Raw genomic sequence first — 22,668 nt, forward strand, 5'->3', positions numbered from 1 at the left:
AAAAAAAATTGTTTATCATTTCTTTTAGATAAGATCACTTGATACATCTTTTGCAGATAGATCATCAAAAGCTACTTAACTGAAACCAAATGCTCCTGCATTTTAAAAGTCAGAGGAGTTTCTGATGTTCAGGATAAACTTACTTGAATTACAGCTGTGTAGTTAGCTGGAGTAAATACAGGGCTGTTATCATTCACATCAGAAATGTCCACATTGACCGTCACAGATGAAGACAAAGGAGGGGTGCCGCTGTCTCTTGCTTGGATAACTAATGAATAACCAGATATCTGCAAAAAGGTGAAAACATTAAATCATTGTGAAAGCGGTCCTAAATTTCAACCCAGTTTCTTTACATCCAATGCACCACCTTCCATATTCAGAGGAAAGCTGTTTGGCCTCATTACCTTCCTGCCCGTAGTATAACATTATCCTGTTTATTGCCACACTGTGTCTCAAGTTCTGTTTTATAAGGCTATCAATAAACATAACAGCTTCATTGTATTAAAATAACTGTATCAGATAATACATTCCTGAAAAAAAGGGGCAGACAGAAAATAAACAACAGATAATATCTGAACTCAGTTATTAGTACTGTGGCTTACACTTTCATCTCTCCTAGGTGTCAGCTGGGATATATGACCTGATTCTATTTATCTTATGGTTCGTTTCCAGGATATTATATAAATTGCTTATTAGAGCCAGCATCAGTTTGACACACATTGTTTCTAACATGGAGATGGAGAGCCAAGAAAAAGTTCACGGGCAGTTGGCTTAAACACACTGGTAAACATTTGGGAGTACTAGGGACAACAGTCTCTGCAGCAACAGAATATTATCCACCATTTAGAAGAAAAGGGGGCTTGAACCTTCTTGTTTGCAACATACAGAAACCACTCAGCATAGTGTGGGCAGTTCAGCGCATTATCCATGGGCCCTCTACACACATACGTGCCCATGTGTGAGGTGTGAGCATATGTGACAACTTGCAAAAGCTCTGTCTATGCACAGTTTATGGATGACAGTTGGATTTTCTGAACTGCATCCTTATGTTGGCCTCCTTAGGTCTTACAACTGCTTTTTACTGTATATTGCTCCCTGCTCCCCAGGGAAAGCTGCTGACACATCTGCCCCTGAATCCTTCTACAGGAGAGTGAGCAAAGGGCAAAACATGCCAGATACAACACTTCGCTCCACCCTCTCAGTGCAGAGCTGGAAAGGGAAAAAACGTGGCCCTGCAGAGGGGAACAAGATAATGTCAATGGGGCTTTTTCTGGAGGGGGCAGGGGGAAGGAAATCCAAATCCATTAAAAAAAAATAAAATTCCTGGTAGTAGGGAGGAGTACAGATTAAGCACACAAAATAAGGGGCCTCGTCTGGGATGTGGGATCAACATAAAGAAAAAGGGAATATGTTTTTTAGGGGGTTGTATGGAGGAGAAAGACTGCAATTTGGTGGGGGCAGTGTGACACAGGTGAGAGGAGGAATCCTGAACTAAGGGAAGTCAAGAAACTTGAGACAGAGAATTAGTATTGTTTTTTTAACTGTGATTTCTACCACTAGCTAAAGACAAGACTGACAGTTTTGTAAGCTCTTTCCCATTTTTTTGCTCTGTTTGCTTTCATTTCAATGTATTCCAGGAAGGTAGATGGCAAAAGTCATGGTCTCTATGTGATTACAGCTCTGGAAATGAGTTTCCTTAAACCACTAAAATCTGGGAGTCAGCACTGCCTTTGGGAATCTACAGCAGATGGGGCATCATGTATCATTCTCCCTGAAGGGGTCAGAAACACCTGTGTCTAGGAAATGTGCCAAGGAAGCAGAGAAAAAGACAGTATCACAGCTTATTTTAAGAGTGAAACTTTGGAAAATACAGATCTAACAGAGATGGCATCAAACTTGCTGATGCTGGTGAAGGGAAATGTGTGTATCTAAATGCAGCTGTACATGAGTGTGCTTCAGAAACTAAAAGAAGTCATGTTAAGAAATTAAACCTGTGCTTTTATTACAGCCCATTTTTAACAGGCACAGCCATTGTTACTTCCCTGTCCTCGACAGTCTACGATAAAGTCATTCTGCAACCAAATAGTGACAATTTAATGCTGCCTTTGTGATAATACAGAAAGAATATCTGCCACTATTCTGAGCAGTAGCTCTGCTTCCAGTAAAGAGCTTTCCCAGCTGAGCCCTTATTCTGAGTGTAGCAATCTGCTTCCCCAGCTTCATGGATGCATTGCTGGGAGGCAGGAAGCATTTCTGAAGCCATTTAGCACTCTCCTGCCTAGCTAGTAGCACAGGCAACTGGATTTGTTTGTTTTTTTTTCCAAAAGCTGCTAATTGCTAGCTATGGCAAAATGGTGATAAATAATCCTGAATGAATAATGGAGTGAGCAAACAAAGCAGCAGAATCTGTTAATGAAGCACTCTTTCACTTTTGGTACAGCCTGGCCACTTCAAAGCATCCCCTCCCCAATGACACTTTTTGCAGAGCACTAATTAAAGGCTGGGTCTCAGCTCAGTGCCACAATTTGGAGAATGCTGTAATCTCTCTGTTGCACACACAGCTACATGTGTGTGTTTGCACGTGCAGGAGAGGGAAGGCAGCAACAGCTGCCAGTGGCAGGACAGGAGAAATCCAGTGTTGCCTTTTTCCCTCCCGATCTGACCTCAGCTGCTCTGTTGGTGCAGGATGGGAAGGGTAGCAGAACAGTTGGCTTGTAGATAGGGTTAGGGGCAGGGCTGGCATGGAAAGAAGTGGGAAAACATTAGAAAGACCTGTTGGAATATCTTAGACTGATTGCTGCAGAGTATAAAAGAAACTCCTTCAACTCAAGCTAGCAGACAAGCAAAGATTAATGCACATCTGTAAGTCATTGCAATTTAAGAAGTTCCACATGCCTTACCCTTTCTCTATCCAGTTTCTTTTTAACCTTCACGAGTCCCAAAACAGGATCAACCGAAAATTCATTGTCTTGATCCCCATTCACTATGGAAAAATGAATCTGGCCATTGGGAGGACTGTCCAGATCTTCTGCTATCAACTTTTTTTGAGAGAAGAGTAAAAATTAGCAAAAGAGATATTAAGTGATCTGTATGATACATTAATTGCTCAACACTCCAAAAAGTTAGACTTCATATTCCATCAGATTAGTTACACCTGAACTGTACACCTCTACAGCAACAAGCATGAACCTAATCAGTTTTTGACAGGAAGCTCTCCTTGGACCTTCTCAAAATTCTAGCCCTAAAAAACACAGAATATTTTAATCTTACTCTTCCACATAACACTTTCTCTCTGAATCTACAAGTTGCAAGGTGAGAGTATTGGGAGCTTTGGGTATGACACACTGCATGCCAGACTACACAGATACTATCTATTTGGAGCTCTGAGCAACCTGGTGTAGTGAAAGGCGTCCCTATTCATAGCACGGGGGTTGGAACTAGATGGATCTTTAAGGTCCCTTCCAACCCTGGCCATTCTATCATTCTACGATTCTACTTTCTGAAAAGTTGAATTCTGCCTTTCCATTAAAACCCATTTGTTTCTACCTGACTCATGAAATGCAATACCTTGAATATGCCTTGGATATGCCATTGCTCTTTGACAGCATATAGGGGTTAAAAAGAAATAGTCAGTACTACTACTACTACTACTGTCTTTTGGGGAGAAACTTACAGCAGCCTGGAAAGCAGTAGTAAATGCAGAGTATTGGCTAGGGAACAGTTTGGGGGATTCAGGATATGGTAATTATCATTATTAACCAGTGTAGCAGTATTTTAAGGGTCATGTGGCAGAGGGCTTCACCCCACCTAAACGCCTCCCACGGCCTCACTCACCATTATCACTGAGTCCCCGACAGCTGCATCCTCGCTGATGACTGCACTGTAGACCTCCTGGCTGAATTTTGGAGCATTGTCATTGACATCTGTCACATTTACATTTACAGTTGTAACGGCGCTCAGGGCTGGCGTACCTCCATCTTTTGCTTCCACTACTAAGTAGAAATCCTTACACGATTCAAAATCCAAAGCTTCAAAAATGGAAATCACTCCTTTGAAGCAAAGGAGGGAAAGTCAACAGCCAGCAAAAAACAAATAATGCCATGGAATAAGGGATTTGACTGTAGTAAAGAGTACAGCATGCTATTTATCACCATGGCACACATACAGCACTAACCGTAAGACTGCCCAATCCAATAAAAATATTTTTTTCATGTTTCTACTGCTGTCATTTGATTAAAGAATGATGCCAATTGCATTTGGGTTGCCTCTGCAGAAAGGATCTTTACAAGGCATGAAGCAATGAATGGTTCCTCATGAAAATAACTTTCATTATCTGAGTATCATAGATGAAGTAGTGGGGGCCATATCCATCCATTTACCATCTCATGCACAGAGCTTTTGGGAGAACTGGATGTCGACTCTGGAAATTAGCCCTGACAAGTCAACAGAAATTCACTCCCATGCAATTAACTTCTCATGAATTACATACAAATGAATGGGATATGAATACCTTTGAGAAATCAGTTGTCTATTAATTATGTGATTAAACAGAGACTTCTCCACTCAACTAGGTTTATAAATTTTGGGTTACTTCACCACGCAACCAAAACTAAGATTCTCTGTAACTTGATTCACTCCATGCACCCTGACCCCCCCTAGGACAGAAGCGATTTCTATGCAAGCTCTCCACTTGTTTACCATAACCTTAACAAGAAGGTGGAGTGGGTTGTGCACAGATTACTAGTGATGCCTTGAAGGAGGCAATACCAGGCACTGCAGGAAAGACTTAAAGGCAAATCCTGAACCTTGGCAAGCCAAATCCTTTTCAATATAGACCCACCAGAAGCAGGGATGTGTGGAGCTTAAAGGTCATTTAGTCCAGCTGCTGCCCAATACAGGTCAGCTCAACCTGATGATTCTTGAATGAACTCATCTCTAATACTCTTATAAACCTCCAGCAACATCAGTTTCCTAACCTTCTTACAAAATGTATTTCAGTACTTAACAATCATTACAATTAGGAATTTCTTCCTATCGTTTAATAAAAATAATCCAAATGCAATTTAAGCCCATTCACAACTTCTTTTCTCGTGACTGGGCATGGAGAATAGTTTATTCCCCTCCCCTCTATAGGTGCTTTTTACAGGCCTGAATACTAACAGCATGTCTTCTCTTCTTTAGCTTAAACAGCCTCAAATCCTTCAGTCTTTCCTCATAAGTCACATTTTACAGACCTCAGATCATTCCTCTTAATCTTGTCTGGGCTCTCTCCAAATGAATTCTACCTTTCAGCATGACTTGCTGAAAGCAGGAACCCTGAAGAGAAGCTTCCAAGTGTCTAGCAGAGAGTTCCCACTGATAAATGGTGTGAAGGACATTATTTTTCAAGCTCTGATCGGGCATGCTACATCACCACCTGGCTGTCTAGAAACTGAGCTCCTTCCTCTAAATTGATAATAACAGAGCTGTCAGATATTAATGAATACTATATAGTTCTAGTTTTGGGTTTTTTCCCCTCATGTGATTAAGGTTCATTATGGATTTTTACTGATTTATTTCCTTGGCTTCATTATCAACTGTGAAGTTAAGTATCTCTGTCTAGGCGTATTTATATTTAAATTTTGTTAGTACTAATCAACAGTATGCAGATGACAGACAACACACAGTTATGTTAAGTCCCTTCCATGTAAGGCAGTGGTGTCTGCAGAGTGGAGAATGATTTTTGCACACAATTATATAAATGACACAATGTATCATTTTGAGATTTTCCAGGTTGCTGGTTATTACAGCTGCATTCAAGTGTTACCTTCAGCTTTCAAAATCACGATTGCATTGCTCGATCCATAGTTGATGGACTAAAACCTTAATAAGGATAAAGAATATACCCCACTAAGGAAATTCCAAGAAAATAAGCCATTTGCACCAAATATGATAGTTTTTCTTCGTATTTCGTAAAGAGAAGCAGCAGTATATTTTTAAAATCTGTGATGTATAACCAAAAAGACCACAGCCCAAATCAGCGCTAAAGTCAACTGTCAGAAAAGACAAGTCAGAGCAACCTAAGTCAGGGAAGTTGCATACATAAACAGTAATCTCATGTTAGGACTGACACCTATTTCGTACTGGTAGCCCTGTTTGATGCTTTCTAAGGTGCAGACAGTGGAGGCTGTACTCAGCTGGTAAGCAAGTAAACATTGCAAGTGTTCCGAACCATAAGGGTTGCACAGTTTGGCTAATGGGCTGTCACATCTACATTGGCTTCAACAGACACTAATGGAGAAAAGTATTCTCCACTTGAGCTGGGGCAGCTAAGCATGACTGTAACTGACATCAACCTTCAACCTAAAATTGGTTTTAACTGTGTAGCTAATTCCACATTAACAAGTTGTGAGCCTCTGGTCTTGGAAATCTTTTGGTCCAAGAGCCTTCCGAAAGCATTCACCTTTTTCTGATGCTTTCAATTAGCATTCCAAGTAAGAGCCACTTTACAAACCTGTTTTTGAGTTAATTCTGAACTTCCCTTTCTCATTCCCCGATCTGATGAGATAGGCAATCTCAGCATTAGTACCAATGTCTTGGCTTGTAGCAAAAACAGACAGGACCTCAGTGCCAGGTGAGGTGTCTTCAGGTACTGTAACAAGATAATCTCTTCTTTCAAACACAGGGGGGTTGTCATTAATGTCTAGCACTGTAATGGTCACAGTGGCAAATGAGGACAAAGTCAGCACAATGCTTTGATCTGAGGCCTTTACAGTGATGTTATAGGAAGACTGAAGCTCTCTATCAAGAGGATGCTCCAAAATAATGATTCCTGATGACTGGTCAACTGAGAAGTAACCATCTGCAGAGTCTGCCAGGGAATAGCTGACCTTTCTGTTCACGCCTGAAAGAGAAGCAAAAGAGAAAATGATACAGTGAAATAAAGAAAACAAAAACCTCTTCCCATCTAATGGAAACCTAAAGCAAAATTCGCTTATCCGACTGACCATTTCCAATGGGGGTGGAGTACAGGAAAGAAGGAGTGCCTGTGAGTACCGTATTGCTGAAAGTTTGAGAGAACAATACATGCTCTTCTCTCGTCAAAAATTCCCATAGAGAAGTTAAGTTCCTTCCCTCATCACGATACTTTCTAAAAAAGATCACTTTGCAGAACTGCTGTGTTATGAAACTTGAAAGCAGAATCCAGATACGGTCCTTGCTCAGAAGAGCTTACAATTGAATTATATGAGACAGGCAGGGTGCTGAAATTGGAAATGTCTCAGAGAACATCTTGAAGGAACAGAAATGTACATAAGGGAAAAATAAACCCATAAAAATACATGAGGTGGCACAGAATATATTTGCTACCAGTGCTGCCTTGATTCCACTGTTGAGCAGCAAAATATTATCATGAGACGATACCTGTTAGACAAAAGTTGCATCCAAAAACTCCTGCCAGGATATGAACATTTTAGTAAGAAAAATCCCTCAGTCCCCCAAGTTGAGAGCAAAAATTGAGTTGTTGATATGAAATATATCCTATGTTTTTAAAATCCTGCCTGTATTTCCCAACACATAGCACCTATCCACCCAGCTGCTGAATATGCAGATCTATGCTAAGGTTGTTGTCAGTAATAAGGCCTGAGGGGATGGTACTGACTTGCTTTCTGCACTACAGTGGGATAGCCATTTCAAATCTAATTAAAAGTGAACATAGATATAAGCTAATTCAAGTCCCTCGATGCTAGTTGATTTTGTGATTTGGTCCTGGGTGCTTCAGTAATAGATTATAACTAAAACACAAAGATCCACTAAAATGGAGAGTCTCTGTTTTTAACATCTCTCACTTGAGCATTTGCTGCTGTTTTTGTTGCAGAACAGACTTTACAAGTCTGACATTAATCAGATGAACAAGAGCTACCAATCCCTTCTAGGCATATTTTGTTAATTTAAAATTTGTGACAGTATTATTCTGCTTTCCAGCAGCAAAGCGCTGTAGAAATTGTTTGATCAAAAGCAGCACAAATCACACTTGTTTTCTGCTTGACGTAGCAGGAGTCGACCATCCACACAAGGGGGAGCTGGGAGACTCTTTCTTCAATCACACGCACATAAAAGCTAGAACAACTACAAAGTCCCAGAACCTACTTGAAGGGCATTAGGAATTACTATTTGGCCTCTTCAGAGAATAAAGTTTTTTGCAGTGCTTGAGACACCAGAGTATATTTCAAATGTTCAAATGTCTTTAAAATAAGAAACAAATTAAATTGCAATATTGCAACAAAACAGATTCTTACTTTTTTTTTTTTCAATCACTATAGAACACCTCTATTCACCATGGCATCTCAAATGTGAAAAATAAAAAGTCCCTCCTTCAGCAAAACAGCAAGGCTGACAAGGAGGCGACTCCTGTCCTACAGATGAGGAACTGAGCTCAGCCCACGAACTTGTTGGAAATTCCTTCATGTGTTGAAATGCCTAGGCTCTGAATGCCCTACAGCTGCTGGAGAACATGCTCACCTATTCCCTTAGCCTCTTGATGCATGCATCCAAATACTCTGTCAGCTGAAATAACCAAACTGACAAACATGCAAAAAGAGTAAAACCCTCTGGGAAGTGGAAGGTTTTCAGGGTCTGAATGGCTGGAGGTATGTCTACGTTTTGAGCTGGGGAGGATCTCTTTCTGCTAGAAATCCTCTGTGAACTTCCACTTACAAAAAAGGATAGACCTGACTAGAGCAATTAATTACAGCTTTGGGGATGATGAAAAATGGGTTTTTTTTTCCCCCTGATTCAGAGCACGCACTTGAACATCCAAACTACACATGAGATTTACATGTAAAATTAGTAAAACTAGTATTATTTATTATTCTGTTCCAGCCAGTCTTGGTATCTGCCTGTTTCTACAGGAGAGGTTTAGTCTGATTTGCATTTTTCTCTAGCACAAATCCCCTACTTGATACTCACTACAGCATACCTGGGCACAAGAAAGAAGACAGAAGATTAGGTCAGAAGACCTGAGTTGGAACAAGGATACCAACCCTTGGTGGCTTTTGGCCTGAATGCTGAAAGAAGAAAAAAAGATGCAGAAATACAGAGGTAGATATTGTCTGTCTGCTGACCTTCTCACAGAGTGTTTTGTAGGGTGGAATTTAATACTTGCTTCTTAGGAGAAAAATTAATTCAGTGAAAAAGCTGTTGCAGGAATAGCACTTTGAAGAAAGTGTTGTGTTACATCAATAGCTGTTTTCACTCAGCCTCCTGACCCAATGCTGGAAAAAAGAATAGGCATGAGGCGAAGGTGAAATAGGAAATTATTTCTACTGAAATTCAAAATGCTTTAGTCCAGACGCTACCCTCTGCTGACAGAGAAGCGTCCACCAGTGTGTGTCAATGACATTCCTGCCATAGAGACAATGGTAGATTCTACTGTGACTATAAAGGAGATGATTTCTGTGAGAAGGAAACAACTGCTTCAACACCATGGTTCCTGCACTGGTAAAGAGAACAATCCTCCCACACTGCTTGCCCACAGCTGTTGGGGGATTAATGTTTGCAAACTGTGTTGTGTCAGCTCACTTACTCACTTAAACTTCTCAGATTTCTAAGGTGTCAATCATGAACATGGAAAGCCTTTGCGGGAATCACTATTACCATAAGAGGATTGCAGTACATTTTTTTTTTTTAATAAAGGAATAAGCAAGCATATTTTCTATTTAGATTTGTAATAGCATATGATAGAATATTGCCCTTTGCCAAAGCTTGTAAAACATACAGCTGCCTAGTACCTCAAATGCCACCCTTCAAATAGTTTTTTTTTTCTTGGTTTCTTCTGTACTAAAACAAAGGGGCATGCACATCATGCTAACTTCTATGTCATTACTACTTTAAAGAGCATCAAGAATATAAAATAACTTCTATTCATAATTCAGGACTATCAATATCCTCCTTGCCTAAAGCATGGAATCACAGAATCATTCAGATTAGAAAGGACCTTTGAGATGATTGAGACCTACCGTTGACCCAACCTTACCAAGCCCATCACTAAACCATGTCCGTAAGTGCCATGTCTACATGTCTTTCTCTTAAATCCAACTGTTAACCCAGTACTGCCAAGTCCGGCACTAAACCAGTCCCTAAGTGCCACATCCACATGTATTTTAAATACTTCCAGAGATGGTGACTCAACCACTTCCCTGTGCAGCCTGTTCCAAGGCTTGACAACCCTTTCTGTACAGAAATTTTTTCTACTCTTCAATCTAAATCTCCCCTGGCATAATGTAGCTCTATTTCCTCTTGTCCTACTGCTTGTTACTCAGGAGAAGAGACCAACCCCCACCTCACAAACTCCTCTTAAGTAGCTGTACAGAGTGAGAAGGTCCCCTCTGAGCCTTCTTTTCTCCCCAGCTCCCTCAGCTACTCCTCATAAAACTTGTGCTCCACACCCTTCCTCAGCTCCGTTGCCCTTTTCTGACACATTCCACCACCTCGATGGCTTTCTTGTAGTGAGGGGCCCAAAACTGAACACAGGATTTGAGGTGCAGCTCAACTGAAAACTGTGGAGTTATTACACAGTTTGATTTATTTATCAACCAGCAGTGGTTTGCAAACATGGTATCTGATTACTGTGCTTCCTCCACCCCTGTCTTTCATGGTGTGATGATTAACACTGGTGTGTACCTCCAGTCTTTCCTGAGTACCCAAATATTAACTACAAAGCCAATTATTGGAAAATAAAAGTCCACAACTACATTAACAGCAAACAAGACAAAAGAGGAATTCTAAACCAGGTTTTATAGTACCGTACTCCATCATTTTGAGATGAAAGAGAAAAATCTTGCCAGAAGTACCTTGCTGAACTGTGGAAGAATATATAGCCCCATAGGGAAAGTATTTCAAGTGATTTTTACAACTTAACCAGAAAACCTGGCTGAGTTCAATAACACTGCTACTGAGATAGGCTTTCACTGCTTTGTTCCTTTTCTTTGAGGAAACAATGGCCTTAACCCCAAAGGCCTTTACTCACACCAGTGCTCCAACAGACTCATGGTACCATGGGATGAAGGCAGAGCCACAGAGGGTAGAGATGAAGATAACCAACCCCTTACTGAAGGGAAATACTGGACAGAAATGGGAGTCATAAACTGTTAGCAGTATGATACCATCCATGGTTATCTAAAACCCTGCTTTCCATTTCAGCTGGGTCAGGTGTTGTCTTTTTTGGTGGGAAGTTGAGATTTGGATAGCTGGCTCACCCTCCCTGTCTTTTTTACTTACATGTCTGTATTTTCCTGCTAGTCTATCTGTACTGGCTGGTTGTGCAGGGAATGGGGGAGGACCTGTTTGATGACTACCATCCATGTCTTTAACCATAGGCTAATGCAGAAGCTGAAAGGCAGCAGTGGCAGGCAAGATAGAGCTGGCTGACAAGGCTGTTCCCATTTTGAGCAAAATTGGAAACCTGTATTCATCATAAATTCAGGAAAAAATCAATCGGTCAGTGAAATCACTAAACTGACTACAGATCTGGATAGCTGATGGCCCAGTGGTGATGAAGATTGCAGACGGAGGGATAAACGCACTGTTCGTTTTTAGTACAGTAAGTGCTTCTGCCTTTGGCAGACTACACCATCACTCATCACGGAAACAGGTCTGAGCACGGAGTTCCTTCACAAAGTAAAGCAGCTGTGAGTGAGGCAGGATTTAACCATCACTTAAAGCACAGCTGAGTTTGGACGATGTTGTCATTCATTCTTATACTGCACAAGCAAAGCTGTAACACTGTGTGCATGCAGAAAAGACAAGCAGCACTGGAAATGAATATGCACCTGCAGATCAGGTTTGGGCTTCAGGTTTATTCTGAAGTTTATTAATTTTTTAACATCATGTTTGCCACGAAGTTCCATGTAGTTTTCCTCAGTGTTGCTGCTCTAGCATGACCCTAATTCCTTTGAAACAGGCTGATACTGTAGTTGTCTGATGGCTTTGCTCAGATAATTACACCTCTACATTCACTCCAGCTCTTCTTGTGTCTTAATTTGAACAGAATGGAGTCATTTAGCACTTTGATTTGGAGACAGCGGGAGGCAGAAAATTCACTGCTCTCTCTGAATGTCTCTCAAAAAATGTAAACCCAGCATTTCTCTTTCATATTTTAGTTTGAACATTTCCAAACCTGATGGTGGTGACTAAATAGCAAATACCATATTGTGGAAATTTTCAATTTCAGCAGGACAGGAGAAAGAATTGTTTTAAATTAAAATAACTAAAATGCCTTAGCAAATGGACTTATGTATATTCTCTCTTCAAGTGATTATTTAATTTAAGATCCCTAGGTACATGCAGAGTTTATGAAAAATGAGCTTGTGTGCTACTACATTTAAACAGTTAAAGCCAATTTCTTCTGCTGAATATTGTGAAGAAGAATCACATCTCTTCTTCAGTGTGTCCAACTGGTTGATAAGTATGTATCTAAATTAAAAATATACTAAACAACAACTTATGGTCCAGTGCAATCAGGAAATTCAAGGGACACTGAAGGTACAAGGCAGATATAACACTGTTTTCCTGTGAACTGGAAATTGTCTTAATTATCCAACAGTGTCTGCCCATGGCATTTTCAGGTTTCTGTTAAATTGTGTTTAGTTGCAGACCACAAATGGACTTCTCTCAAGTTTTACCTCAATGGCTTCAATATTCATGCTCCTATCCTTACAGTACATGGCTCTTCAAAGCCCAAAACCGGAGAATGGGCAAATTCTAAGACTGATCACAAGATGTGTCCTGAATGTTAAAAATTGTTTTGTATGAATTTTACTGGCTCCAATGATGCTTTCAGGATAACGCTTCACAGAACCTTACAGGAATATCATAACCCATCAGGAATATCAATAATAAATTTTTCTCTCATGGGAACGTTACACCACCTGAACTCATTCATTATGCAGCAATAGGGAATTAACGATTTTAGCAGAACAGTAATTAAAACAAAATCCAGTTTTAGGGAGTTTTTTTTAGTCACTTTCATATGATACAATGTATGGTTTAATTTACAGGTCTAACAATTAAGGAAGTACATCGTCCCTTCTTATTCATTACATGCATCCCTCCCTTTAACTTTTCTAGTTTCAGAGGAAAGGTAGCTCATGGTTTGGGGTTTTTTTCACTGCTAACCATTTTATTCTGTAAAGTTGGTGCTAGCAAGAACTTTCATTGACAAATTTTTATTCTAATTATTTCTGTGTCCCCTCTCTCCTTGAATGTCATCTCACCTACAAGAAAAATGGTAATTAAGACAACAGTGGAAAATGACAACACTGTCTCTTCAGATGGTTCAGTAGTTTACTACCAGTAACTGGCTTTTCACTGCAGAACAGTATCATAATTTTAATTGTCACTTTTCAACCAAGGCATATAATGCAGCTCTTCATAGATACATTAATGAATGTTTGCTGCTCCTTTATGGATTCCTGTATATTTACACTATCAGCCTCAGTAACAGCTGAGACTTACAGCATGCAGTGTACTTCAAAAAAAAAAAATATTGACATGAAATACTTTTTCACTGAATGAAAGATCTTTTTATCTGAAACTACTCAGGCCACAGTTTTTACAAAACATCTCCAAACAGAGGAAGAAAAAAATAAACTAAGGGATTTATTTATTTCGACTCAAGTGAGTGACATAAAAAATTCTGATATTCAGTAGGTTTTACCACTGTGTTATGCAAAAAGGCCCCCTTTAAATATTTATATTTGGTCTCAGATTTCAAGGTTAAGGTCTTCATATAATAAACTCTTACACTTTCAAAGAATGTGCAGTTAAATAACCAAAACACTTATAATGTACATTCACAGTGAACAATAATTTTATGCTAAAGTAATCAGCTGGAATGAATGGGAGCTAGAGCAGTATGAAACTCTAGAAAAGCTATGATTAATCAGGTATAGGTGTATGGCATGTAACTATATTATTTGCATAAACAATGGCATGGGAATTCAAAATCACAGCTCAAGAAAAGAGGTGAGACCACTGGAGGAAAAAAGCTGGAATTTACCCCCAAAATGATCATTTACCCCTGAACACAGCTATTGCTGATCAAGAAAATAAAAGATTACATGCTTCTGTGGCTGCTGCAATGCTTTTCTGTTTGTAACACCATTATGTCAAGCTTAACCACAAGCATTTTGATGTAAAGAAATAGAAGAGAAAGAAATGGGGAGCATAAAGAAGATAAAGGAGGGAAAAATGAAGAAAAGTAGCTATAGAAAAATTAATCTGTATTGCAATTCCACCAATCCACAGTCTTCCTGAATGTTAATTATTGTTTGCAATGTTTCCCACTTACCGACATCAGGATCAGTGGCTTGGACTCTTGTTAACAAAGCTTTAGTGGCTGTATTCTCATAGACACATGCAGTGTAGTGATCAGATGAAAACACTGGTGGATTATCATTAACATCTTCTAAAATAAGATGGATTTCTGATTGGCAAAACCTGCCACCACCATCAGTGGCTCGGGCAACCAAGTTGTATGCAGGGATTTTCTCTCGGTCAAGAGGGGCCAAAGATTTCAGCTCACCTAAAATTGATCAAAACCAGCAGCTATTGTTATTATTGTAGCACCATCACTGATTCTAGATAGCTTAAGTGTCTCAAAAACATGTGTTTCACAGGAATAGGAAACAGAAAACAAAATCAACCTCTCTTATTCCAATGAATGAATTAAAAACTCACAGCAGTGTCACTCCCCTCTGCTCTGCACCCAAAAAAGAGAGCTGCCGATATGAGTGCAGGGATGTCAAGCCACTCATGGTGGCCTTCAACAGCCTACAGCTTCATCCATATGAACACCACCATGTTTTCCCAAGTTTGTCTTTCTGTTACTCTCAAGATTTATAGACATCTAGATGCAGAAAGACATCCTTTTAGCAGGGCCTGTTGCGATAGGACAAAGTATCATGGTTTTAAGCTAAAAAAGCAGGTAGATTTAGACTAGATATAAGGAAGAATTTTTTTATGATGAGGATGGTTAAACACTGGCACAGATTGCCCTGGAAACATTAACTGGATGAGTCTCTGAGCAACACAATCTAGTTGAAGATTACCGTGTGTATGGCAGGGGAGTTGGACTAGACGACCTTTAAAGTTCTCTTCCAACCCAAACTGTTCTATGGTTCTATGATACATCTCTGACCTAACTTGAAGTCTGCAGGGAAACAAGAGGATTGATATCAACTGTTCTGGTTATAACATTCAATCTAGTCAACAAAGATGTCCCTCTTTCTCCCTCCTACCACCACCACTTTAAGTGGTCATCCACACCTGCCATATCTGGAACAACTGGCTTATAGCCAAATGTAACCTAACTCTTGTTAAGGAAATGAGCACCCACTGATATCAAGGAATTAAAGCTATTAAGAAACATTTCGTTGTCATCTTACCATTTTCTGGATCTAAGAAAAATTTATTGTTCCCGGCACCATAAAGAGAGTAGTGAATTTCACCATTGGACCCGATGTCAGCATCTTTAGCACTGATTTTAAGAATGACTTTGTTTGATGGAATGTCTTCAGGAAACAGTGCGGTGTATGCAACCTAGAGTCAAAAACAGAAATGTAAGCTATGCTGTGACAGTATTTCACAGTCTTTGCACAGTCGTTTTTTAAACAATTTGTAGTGCATCTTTCTATAACGGAAACAATTTTCCTTTATGCAACACATTCCTAGCAATTCAAGTAACTGTTAAGCTTTGAGGTGTCACAATAAACAATGCCAAATTATGACTCTGAATAGGGCTCATCTTAGGTGTTTAACGCAATACCATTTTTTACCTTCTGTTTATTCCATTGACATCCATGAAAAGAAAATTTTGATGAGTGTGCTAACAGAAACAACTGTTTTTATCACCTCATCAAGCAGTTTTGAGGGAAATTCAGACTGTGATTCCACAGAGTGGTTCTTGCAATGACAGTAGTCCATCAGTGAAAATGCAATGATGGGAATTATATGAGTATATACATACATACACAGACACAGACACATAAATATCTGTATATTCTGAAAGCAGTACCATTAAGGAACTCTGGGTTTTACTATGCCTTTTCTTTCACACAGACCTTTATATTGTGCTAAAATTAGTTCCCTGTATTACCTTTCCACAGAATAAAAGACAGCTAGCACTCTGAAAACTGTGGTCAGGCCATACTGCATGCATTCCCAACAACATGAGAGCAAGCTACATTATTCTGCCTTTTCCACTGCATCTCTGGTATCTGGAAGGTTCAGGAAAGCTGAAGTTAAATTGGATTGGAGGCATTTCAATGTGGGTTGTGAAAGGGGAACATATTTTTTTCTGAAGGGGAGGAGTGGCTGCCCAATGCCACCTCACAACACATCATTTGTTCTAAAGCCAACTAAAGGCCAACGTGTACATTGCTCCTTTGCTAGCTTTATGAGACCATTATCCTTGAATTTTGGTTTCACAGGAATGCTTTATCCTGCTACTCTCCCAGATCACTCCAGATTCTTCAACTAAGACCATTAGGATGAAAAGCGGCATCACCTGTGAATACCTGTAAATAGCAAGGAACACTCCCAGGGAACCCATCGCTTTCAACACAGTGGTTGATTTCTGTGGGTGTTGGTAACTCACCTGTTCGCAAACTGGATTATTGTCATTAACATCAGTGACGCTCACTTCCACAGCAGCTTGGGTTACAAAGAGGCCATCTGTGGCAGTGATGTTCAGATAATAAATGTCTTGCTCTTCCCGATCTAGAGGCCTTTTAACATAAACCTTCCACTCATTCTGAACCAGTCCCAGAGCGAACTTCCCTTTGGGGTTCCCTCCTGCAATAAGACAAGCAACATACAGTGCATTGGAGTGTCCTTTCAGAGCTCCCACCTGGTGTAAACACACAGACACATTGCAGAAGACCTGAACTAAGCAGCCATCGGTTGTTTCACAGTGATTGGTGCTTCCAAACTTGCAGACTCGGGAGATCTGTAATGAGATTATGCTCCCCGTGTTTATTGCCCCCCTGAATGCCTTGTATGAAAGCGAACCAATAACTTTCAGTGGAAACAAAATCCATTTAGCAGAGCTGAAGATGATCTCTTGTTTAGTTCCCCATAAGCGTAATCAAATTCAAACTGTGAACAATCAATAGTCCTCTCGGGCTGGTACAATTGTCTTTCCACTTAGTCTCGGGAGAGGATGTAATACACCGTAGCTCTTGTTACCAAGACAATTTCATTAGCTCTTGATTATGCAATCAAGGACTGGAAGAGGGTTCTATTAAGGAATCCTCTAATGAAAGCTTTATCATACAACTGTGCCATTCTTGTGCTTATTAAAATGCTAGTTTTTGAAAAAGTTTACATGACACAGGAAGACACATAAGTATTAAACAGTCCTAACAAGAGGTCATTTGAGGAACAGTTGGAAGATAAGCAGTAGAATTAGATCAAATGTATCCAAGATGGGAAGATGATGAAAGGAGTACAGGAGATAAAGCAGAAGAGTTTTTTACTGTGCCCTAACTCTGACACTGAACCTGGCAATGTTGCTCTTCCACATCATTAAATTGCCTGCTGACAAAAGTAGGTTGGGAGAGGGAAAGTTTTGGTCCACATTATCCTCAGGAAGGAAGGAAGGAAGGAAGGAAGGAAGGAAGGAAGGACATGTCATGTGCAGAAGTGTACAATAATTAAGGCGGGCACAGTCATTAATTTTTCCAACAGTTATTTACTCTTTTATCTGAAATGGTACAGCCTCCTGCATGGTCCATGAAGAAACACCTTCAATCACCCTTCTCTGAGTCTGATCCNTCTGTCAGACAAGGCAGTAAAATCCTTTAAACCAATGTTATGACTTAACTCCACTAGTCAGCTCAGTCCCACACAACCACTCGCTCATTTCTTCCCCAGTGGGAATGGGAAGAGAATCTCAAGGGTAAAACTGAGAAAATATATGGGTTGAGACAGTGCATCTGGAAAAGCAAATCTGTGTGTATAAGCATAAAAAGGAATTCAGGGCAGGTGTTCAGCCATCTCCAGGAAAGCAGGGCTCTGTTGCCCTGACAGTTACTTGGGAAGACAAATGCCATAACTCTGGACAATCTCCCTTCCTCCTTCCTCCCTCAGCTTTTATTGCTGAGCATGATGTCACATGCTCTGGAATATCCCTTGGGTCAGCTGGGGTCAGCTGTCCTGGCTGTGTCCCCTCCCAACTCCTTGTGAACCCCTGGCCTCCTCACTGGTGGGGTGTGGTGAAGAGCAGAAAAGTCCTTGACTCTGTGTAAGCACCGCTCAGCAGTAACTAAAATATCCCTGTGGTAGAAACACTGTTTCCAGCACAAATCCAAATCACAGCCACATAGCAGGTGCTATTCAGAAAATTAATTCCACCTCAGCCAAAGCCAGTAAAGCCAACTACTCAGTCTTCTGTGCCCAGTGTCTAACACAACCTTGGTCTGTAAAAAAATACCTGAAAATTTAGGATAGACCGCTCTAGTCATAGCAAACTCATGCACTACAGAAACTCAGCAAGGACATATTAAAAAGCATCATGCTGCTCCACTGGGTGCCCTTTAATTGCAGCTAACCTGCTACTCATATTAAGTTTTCTCATGTGCTCTCCATGCAGGAATGCAATCTGAGAACTATTGTCCATGTTGCTTATGTTTAAAAGCGGTATAAAACTATTAAGGGAATGAATGCTTATTCTTTCTTGTAACAAGTTCAACAATGTCAAACATGCTAGCGTACATTTGCTTACAAACTACTCTGGGTTCTGACATGTGTCATGGGATCTGTCCAAGCTCAATAGAAAGACCAGGTTCTAAAACCTTCCCCTCTCCCCCTGTAGTTACTTGCATGAAATGATTGCATAACTATTAGACAAAAAACAAAAAACAAACAAACAAACAAAAAAGCAAGGTTGAATTTATTTGCATTAACTTTGCTGTCTCTGATGTTGCTTTTGCTGTCACAATTAAGTCAGTTCTCAGCAACCTTTTTAGCAAAATAACAAAGCAGAGAAGGTCTGAACTTGAAGCTGAGCTTAAAACCAAGCAGAAAAAGTCTAATGTCCATTTCATACCTACTTTCTACACAAAAAGCAGAAAAGAGATCAGAGGCTGTAATCTATGCTTCCTTTATTAGCTACCAGTGACAACATAGACTGGTTTCTATTTAATATGAAAACTAAGTCAGCTGAGTCAGGCTGAGCAGATCTTTCTTGTTAAGCGTCACCATTTGTGCTAGCTATGACTGTGCCAACAAAAGCAAGTTGTAATCAATAAGATTTCCATAAAAGTAGTCAGACAGGCATTATAATTATAAAAGGTCCTTGAATCATACACAGCACTAAACTGATATATCAAATACAGATATTTTCTGTTGATAGAAAACCACACAAAACCAAGCAGTTTGATCACAAAACCAAGCAGCTTTCCCACTGATTTCTATGACAGTCCAGAATAACCACCAGAGAACACATTGTTTAATCTGTTGTGTCATATAAACCTGCATTTCTCCTAAAGAGGGTTACATAGAGTGTTGATGTATACTACAGTCCAGATCTGAATACAATCCAAGGAAATGAGAATTTGTCCACAGACTTGAGTCTGAATGTGACTTCAAAGAAGGCAGACCCCTGCTGATTGACGTTTAATTCCCTTTATTCAGTTCAACACCAGCAAAAAAAAAGCTTAACTCTTCTTTATTAAAGGCTGTAGTCTTGTCACAGTGAGTTTAACGTTGTAAACCATTAATAAAAATGGTCTTCAATGTTCTTATTTTGCTTTATGATATTAATCAGGCTTTCCTGCACACTAGTCCTTATGTAAAAAAAATGATTAACTGTCCTGACCAACTAGGAAGCAATACACTCAAGGTATGGGTATCCCATTGCTGAGAAAAGAGGAAAGGTAAAATCTAATTAAAATCAGCTGGTGGTTTTTACAGCTAGCAGTAACATTGCCTTGCAGCAATTTTAAAATCACTGTTGCTTTGTTGCTGATGGAATGGCTTTTAAATCACACCTAGGAATTTGGGGAATATGCATGAAAAAAATGGTTCTTGGGATCCCTTTTATTCCTCTTTACTCCATTCGAAAAGTATCAATTTGAATGACCAAGAAACCTGTGCAGTAAGCAGCAAACATGTGTAAGAGTTTATCTGCATGGCTTTTTTATTAGCGCGTTCATCTTTCTTTTTTGCTTCTTAGGACTGGCTCTATACTTTGTTGGTGGAAAGTAAAGGTGCACTGTAAAGTGCAACAGAAATAATGACATGTAAGCACTAAAATACTGTCAAGGAAATATTCTTAAAAATGGAAAGGCAAAAAAATCCACACCGTGGCCCAGGAAACGTTTCCTAGTACTTATACATATGTCTTGATGCAGATCTCATTCTGCAGTGATTAATTAACTTTTTCACTAATATATGCAAGCAGATTCAGTTTCCTAGGGGCATTCTAATTAATTAGTTTTTCGCTCTGAATAATGTAGCTTTTCTAAACGGAAGCCTCCTGACTATGTGCATTAATGTATTCTTTAAAATCTTTTGGCAGTTTTCTTATGTTCTACTTTGAATGTCACAACAGTGAAGTGCTAGCTACACAAAACACTCCAATAACTTTTTAGAAAGGCTTTGAGGCTAAAAGAATCAGCAGTATCTTTTATCTTTTGTTACTTGAAGTTTAAATAATGCTCTGTCTCCCTCTCTCCCTCCCTAGTCAGCAAATAGTACAAAGCCAAATCAAGCTCAAGTTTAAGTAAAGAAAGAAAACAGCCAGATACAAATGAAATGCAGAGAGACAGTGATCCAAAACAAACAAATCCTGACACACATCATTACTAAAGCACACACAGAGGCCATTATAGCAGCTAAAAGGGAATGAAAAACTAGAAGCCAACAGTATCAGTTTTCACTGCAATGTCCCCATCTGGGAGGGGGAACCGAATATTTACTAACCTATTTATTTAGTTTCTGTCTTACATTTATGCATTTATTTCAATATTTTCAATTCCCAGTTAGAACTCTAGGCATTTGCATCACACAAAATCAATAGGTTTATCCTTTACTCCCAGTTTAAGATGTGTGTTTCCTGAGCTTCTGAAATGATAAACCCAATCCTCTTAGCTTTACTATCATAAAATTGCAGACACTGTTCTTCAGCCTGCAGCATAAGGCCTACCGAAACACAGAAACATCCATTTCTCCAGAACTCCAGTATCACAAATATAAGATAAAAACAAACAAAACCTATCACTTTGCTCATACTGGGCAATCCAGCAAAAAGCCTGTGTACAATACCAGTTCTTTCTTCCAAAACACATTGTCCATCTCCCTTGTATAAGCTGAAACAAGCTTGAAGACTATTGACTGTCCTTAGATGTATGTTCCTGATGAAGCCTAATTAACATCACTGAGGAACATAAAACACTTTACCAAAGTCTTGGCAACTAACATTTTTCTGATGGCTTTTCCTAGTTTGCCACTGTTAGATCTCAGTAATATCTGGCTGGTTGTTGGTTGGCTAGACATCAGAAGAGCCCTGGTTTTAGGCAAACTACCTCAAATGATATAGGCAATGACCTCAAATGAACTTTCAAAAGAAAACAAAAGAAACTACTGTGCTCCCTAAGTGCATCTGTGTAATCTGTGCTTCCTATTGATTTTCTATTAAGATTTATATATAGCACTTTTGCTTTGTGAACATCTCCAGCTGCTATCAAACTACAAGTAACAGAGGGTAAGTGCAAAATTTCCCCCCCCCATCAAATGCAAATGAAAATGGGTTTGAAAATGGCAATTACTTGCCAGTAATCATGGAAAACAATCCTAAACTGAAGGAATCCAAAACAGAATATATATATGTCCACCAGAGTGTATAAATCCCTTTTCGAAGTCAACCAGAAGACTGCAATAAGCATTTGTATTTCTCAAAAGAGCATAAAGGACTCTTTAGTGAACTCATCTGACACAGAATGTTTATTTCTATCATCTTCTAAAGGAAGATTTTTTCCATCTATCTTCTGTGTGCTACTTTTCTGCTGGTGCATTTTCACAAAGCTGTTTTTGGTGGATCCATATGTCATTCTCATAATTTTTCTTCTTTCTTTTTGTTAATGTCTTGTTTTTCCCCAGAGTTTGTTTATTGTATTCACAGAAGTTTCTATGGCTCAAAACACCTCCAGAAAGCCAAAGCATCTGAATAACTGTCTAGCTAATCTGATTCCATGAAACATTCAAATGCAGTTCCTGAGATCAACTTGAGGTAAAGTGTGAATAGATTATTTTATTAGTAATACTATACTTTAATATGTTTTGACATTTAAATCAAAAGAACATAATTTCCCCTTGTGCATTTTCCAACCTCAAATCATATATTCAAAGGCAGTGGAATTTCTGAGACTATACACTTTAGTAATTGTACAGTAGGACTTAAAGAAAGTTTTGGGCTTTGACATCTAATGTTTTCAGAAGCTAATAAAACAGCAAAATATCTGACATATTTTGAACTGTGACAGAAATTAGGGTACAGAATGATCTATAATTTTTGAGTCACATTTGACAGTTGTTATTCAAAAGTCCAGTTTTTGCCAAATTAACAGCATAGGAATGTGAAGAAAAACATCATTATGTAACTAAAGGCATAATTAACTATAAGAGATGACT

At 39.4% G+C, this 22,668-nt stretch overlaps 1 protein-coding gene across 9 annotated transcripts in view; it reads right to left on the minus strand.

Moving 5' to 3' along the window:
- FAT3 (FAT atypical cadherin 3) overlaps positions 1-22,668 on the minus strand; it is a 401,772-nt gene that overhangs the window by 47,807 nt on the left and 331,297 nt on the right. For all 9 annotated transcript variants that reach the window (XM_017819708.1, XM_017819707.1, XM_017819709.1 and 6 more), the window contains 7 exons: positions 16,634-16,830; positions 15,423-15,576; positions 14,327-14,560; positions 6,494-6,883; positions 3,835-4,049; positions 2,901-3,038; positions 144-287 (listed from right to left, as the gene is read on the minus strand). In XM_017819708.1, coding sequence (XP_017675197.1) covers positions 144-287; positions 2,901-3,038; positions 3,835-4,049; positions 6,494-6,883; positions 14,327-14,560; positions 15,423-15,576; positions 16,634-16,830 — 1,472 coding nt within the window. The remainder of the gene's footprint in view (positions 1-143; positions 288-2,900; positions 3,039-3,834; positions 4,050-6,493; positions 6,884-14,326; positions 14,561-15,422; positions 15,577-16,633; positions 16,831-22,668) is intronic.

This window comes from Lepidothrix coronata, unplaced genomic scaffold, assembly GCF_001604755.1.
Source record: "Lepidothrix coronata isolate B3197 unplaced genomic scaffold, Lepidothrix_coronata-1.0 Scaffold76, whole genome shotgun sequence".
In the NCBI taxonomy this organism is placed as follows: Eukaryota; Metazoa; Chordata; class Aves; order Passeriformes; family Pipridae; genus Lepidothrix; species Lepidothrix coronata.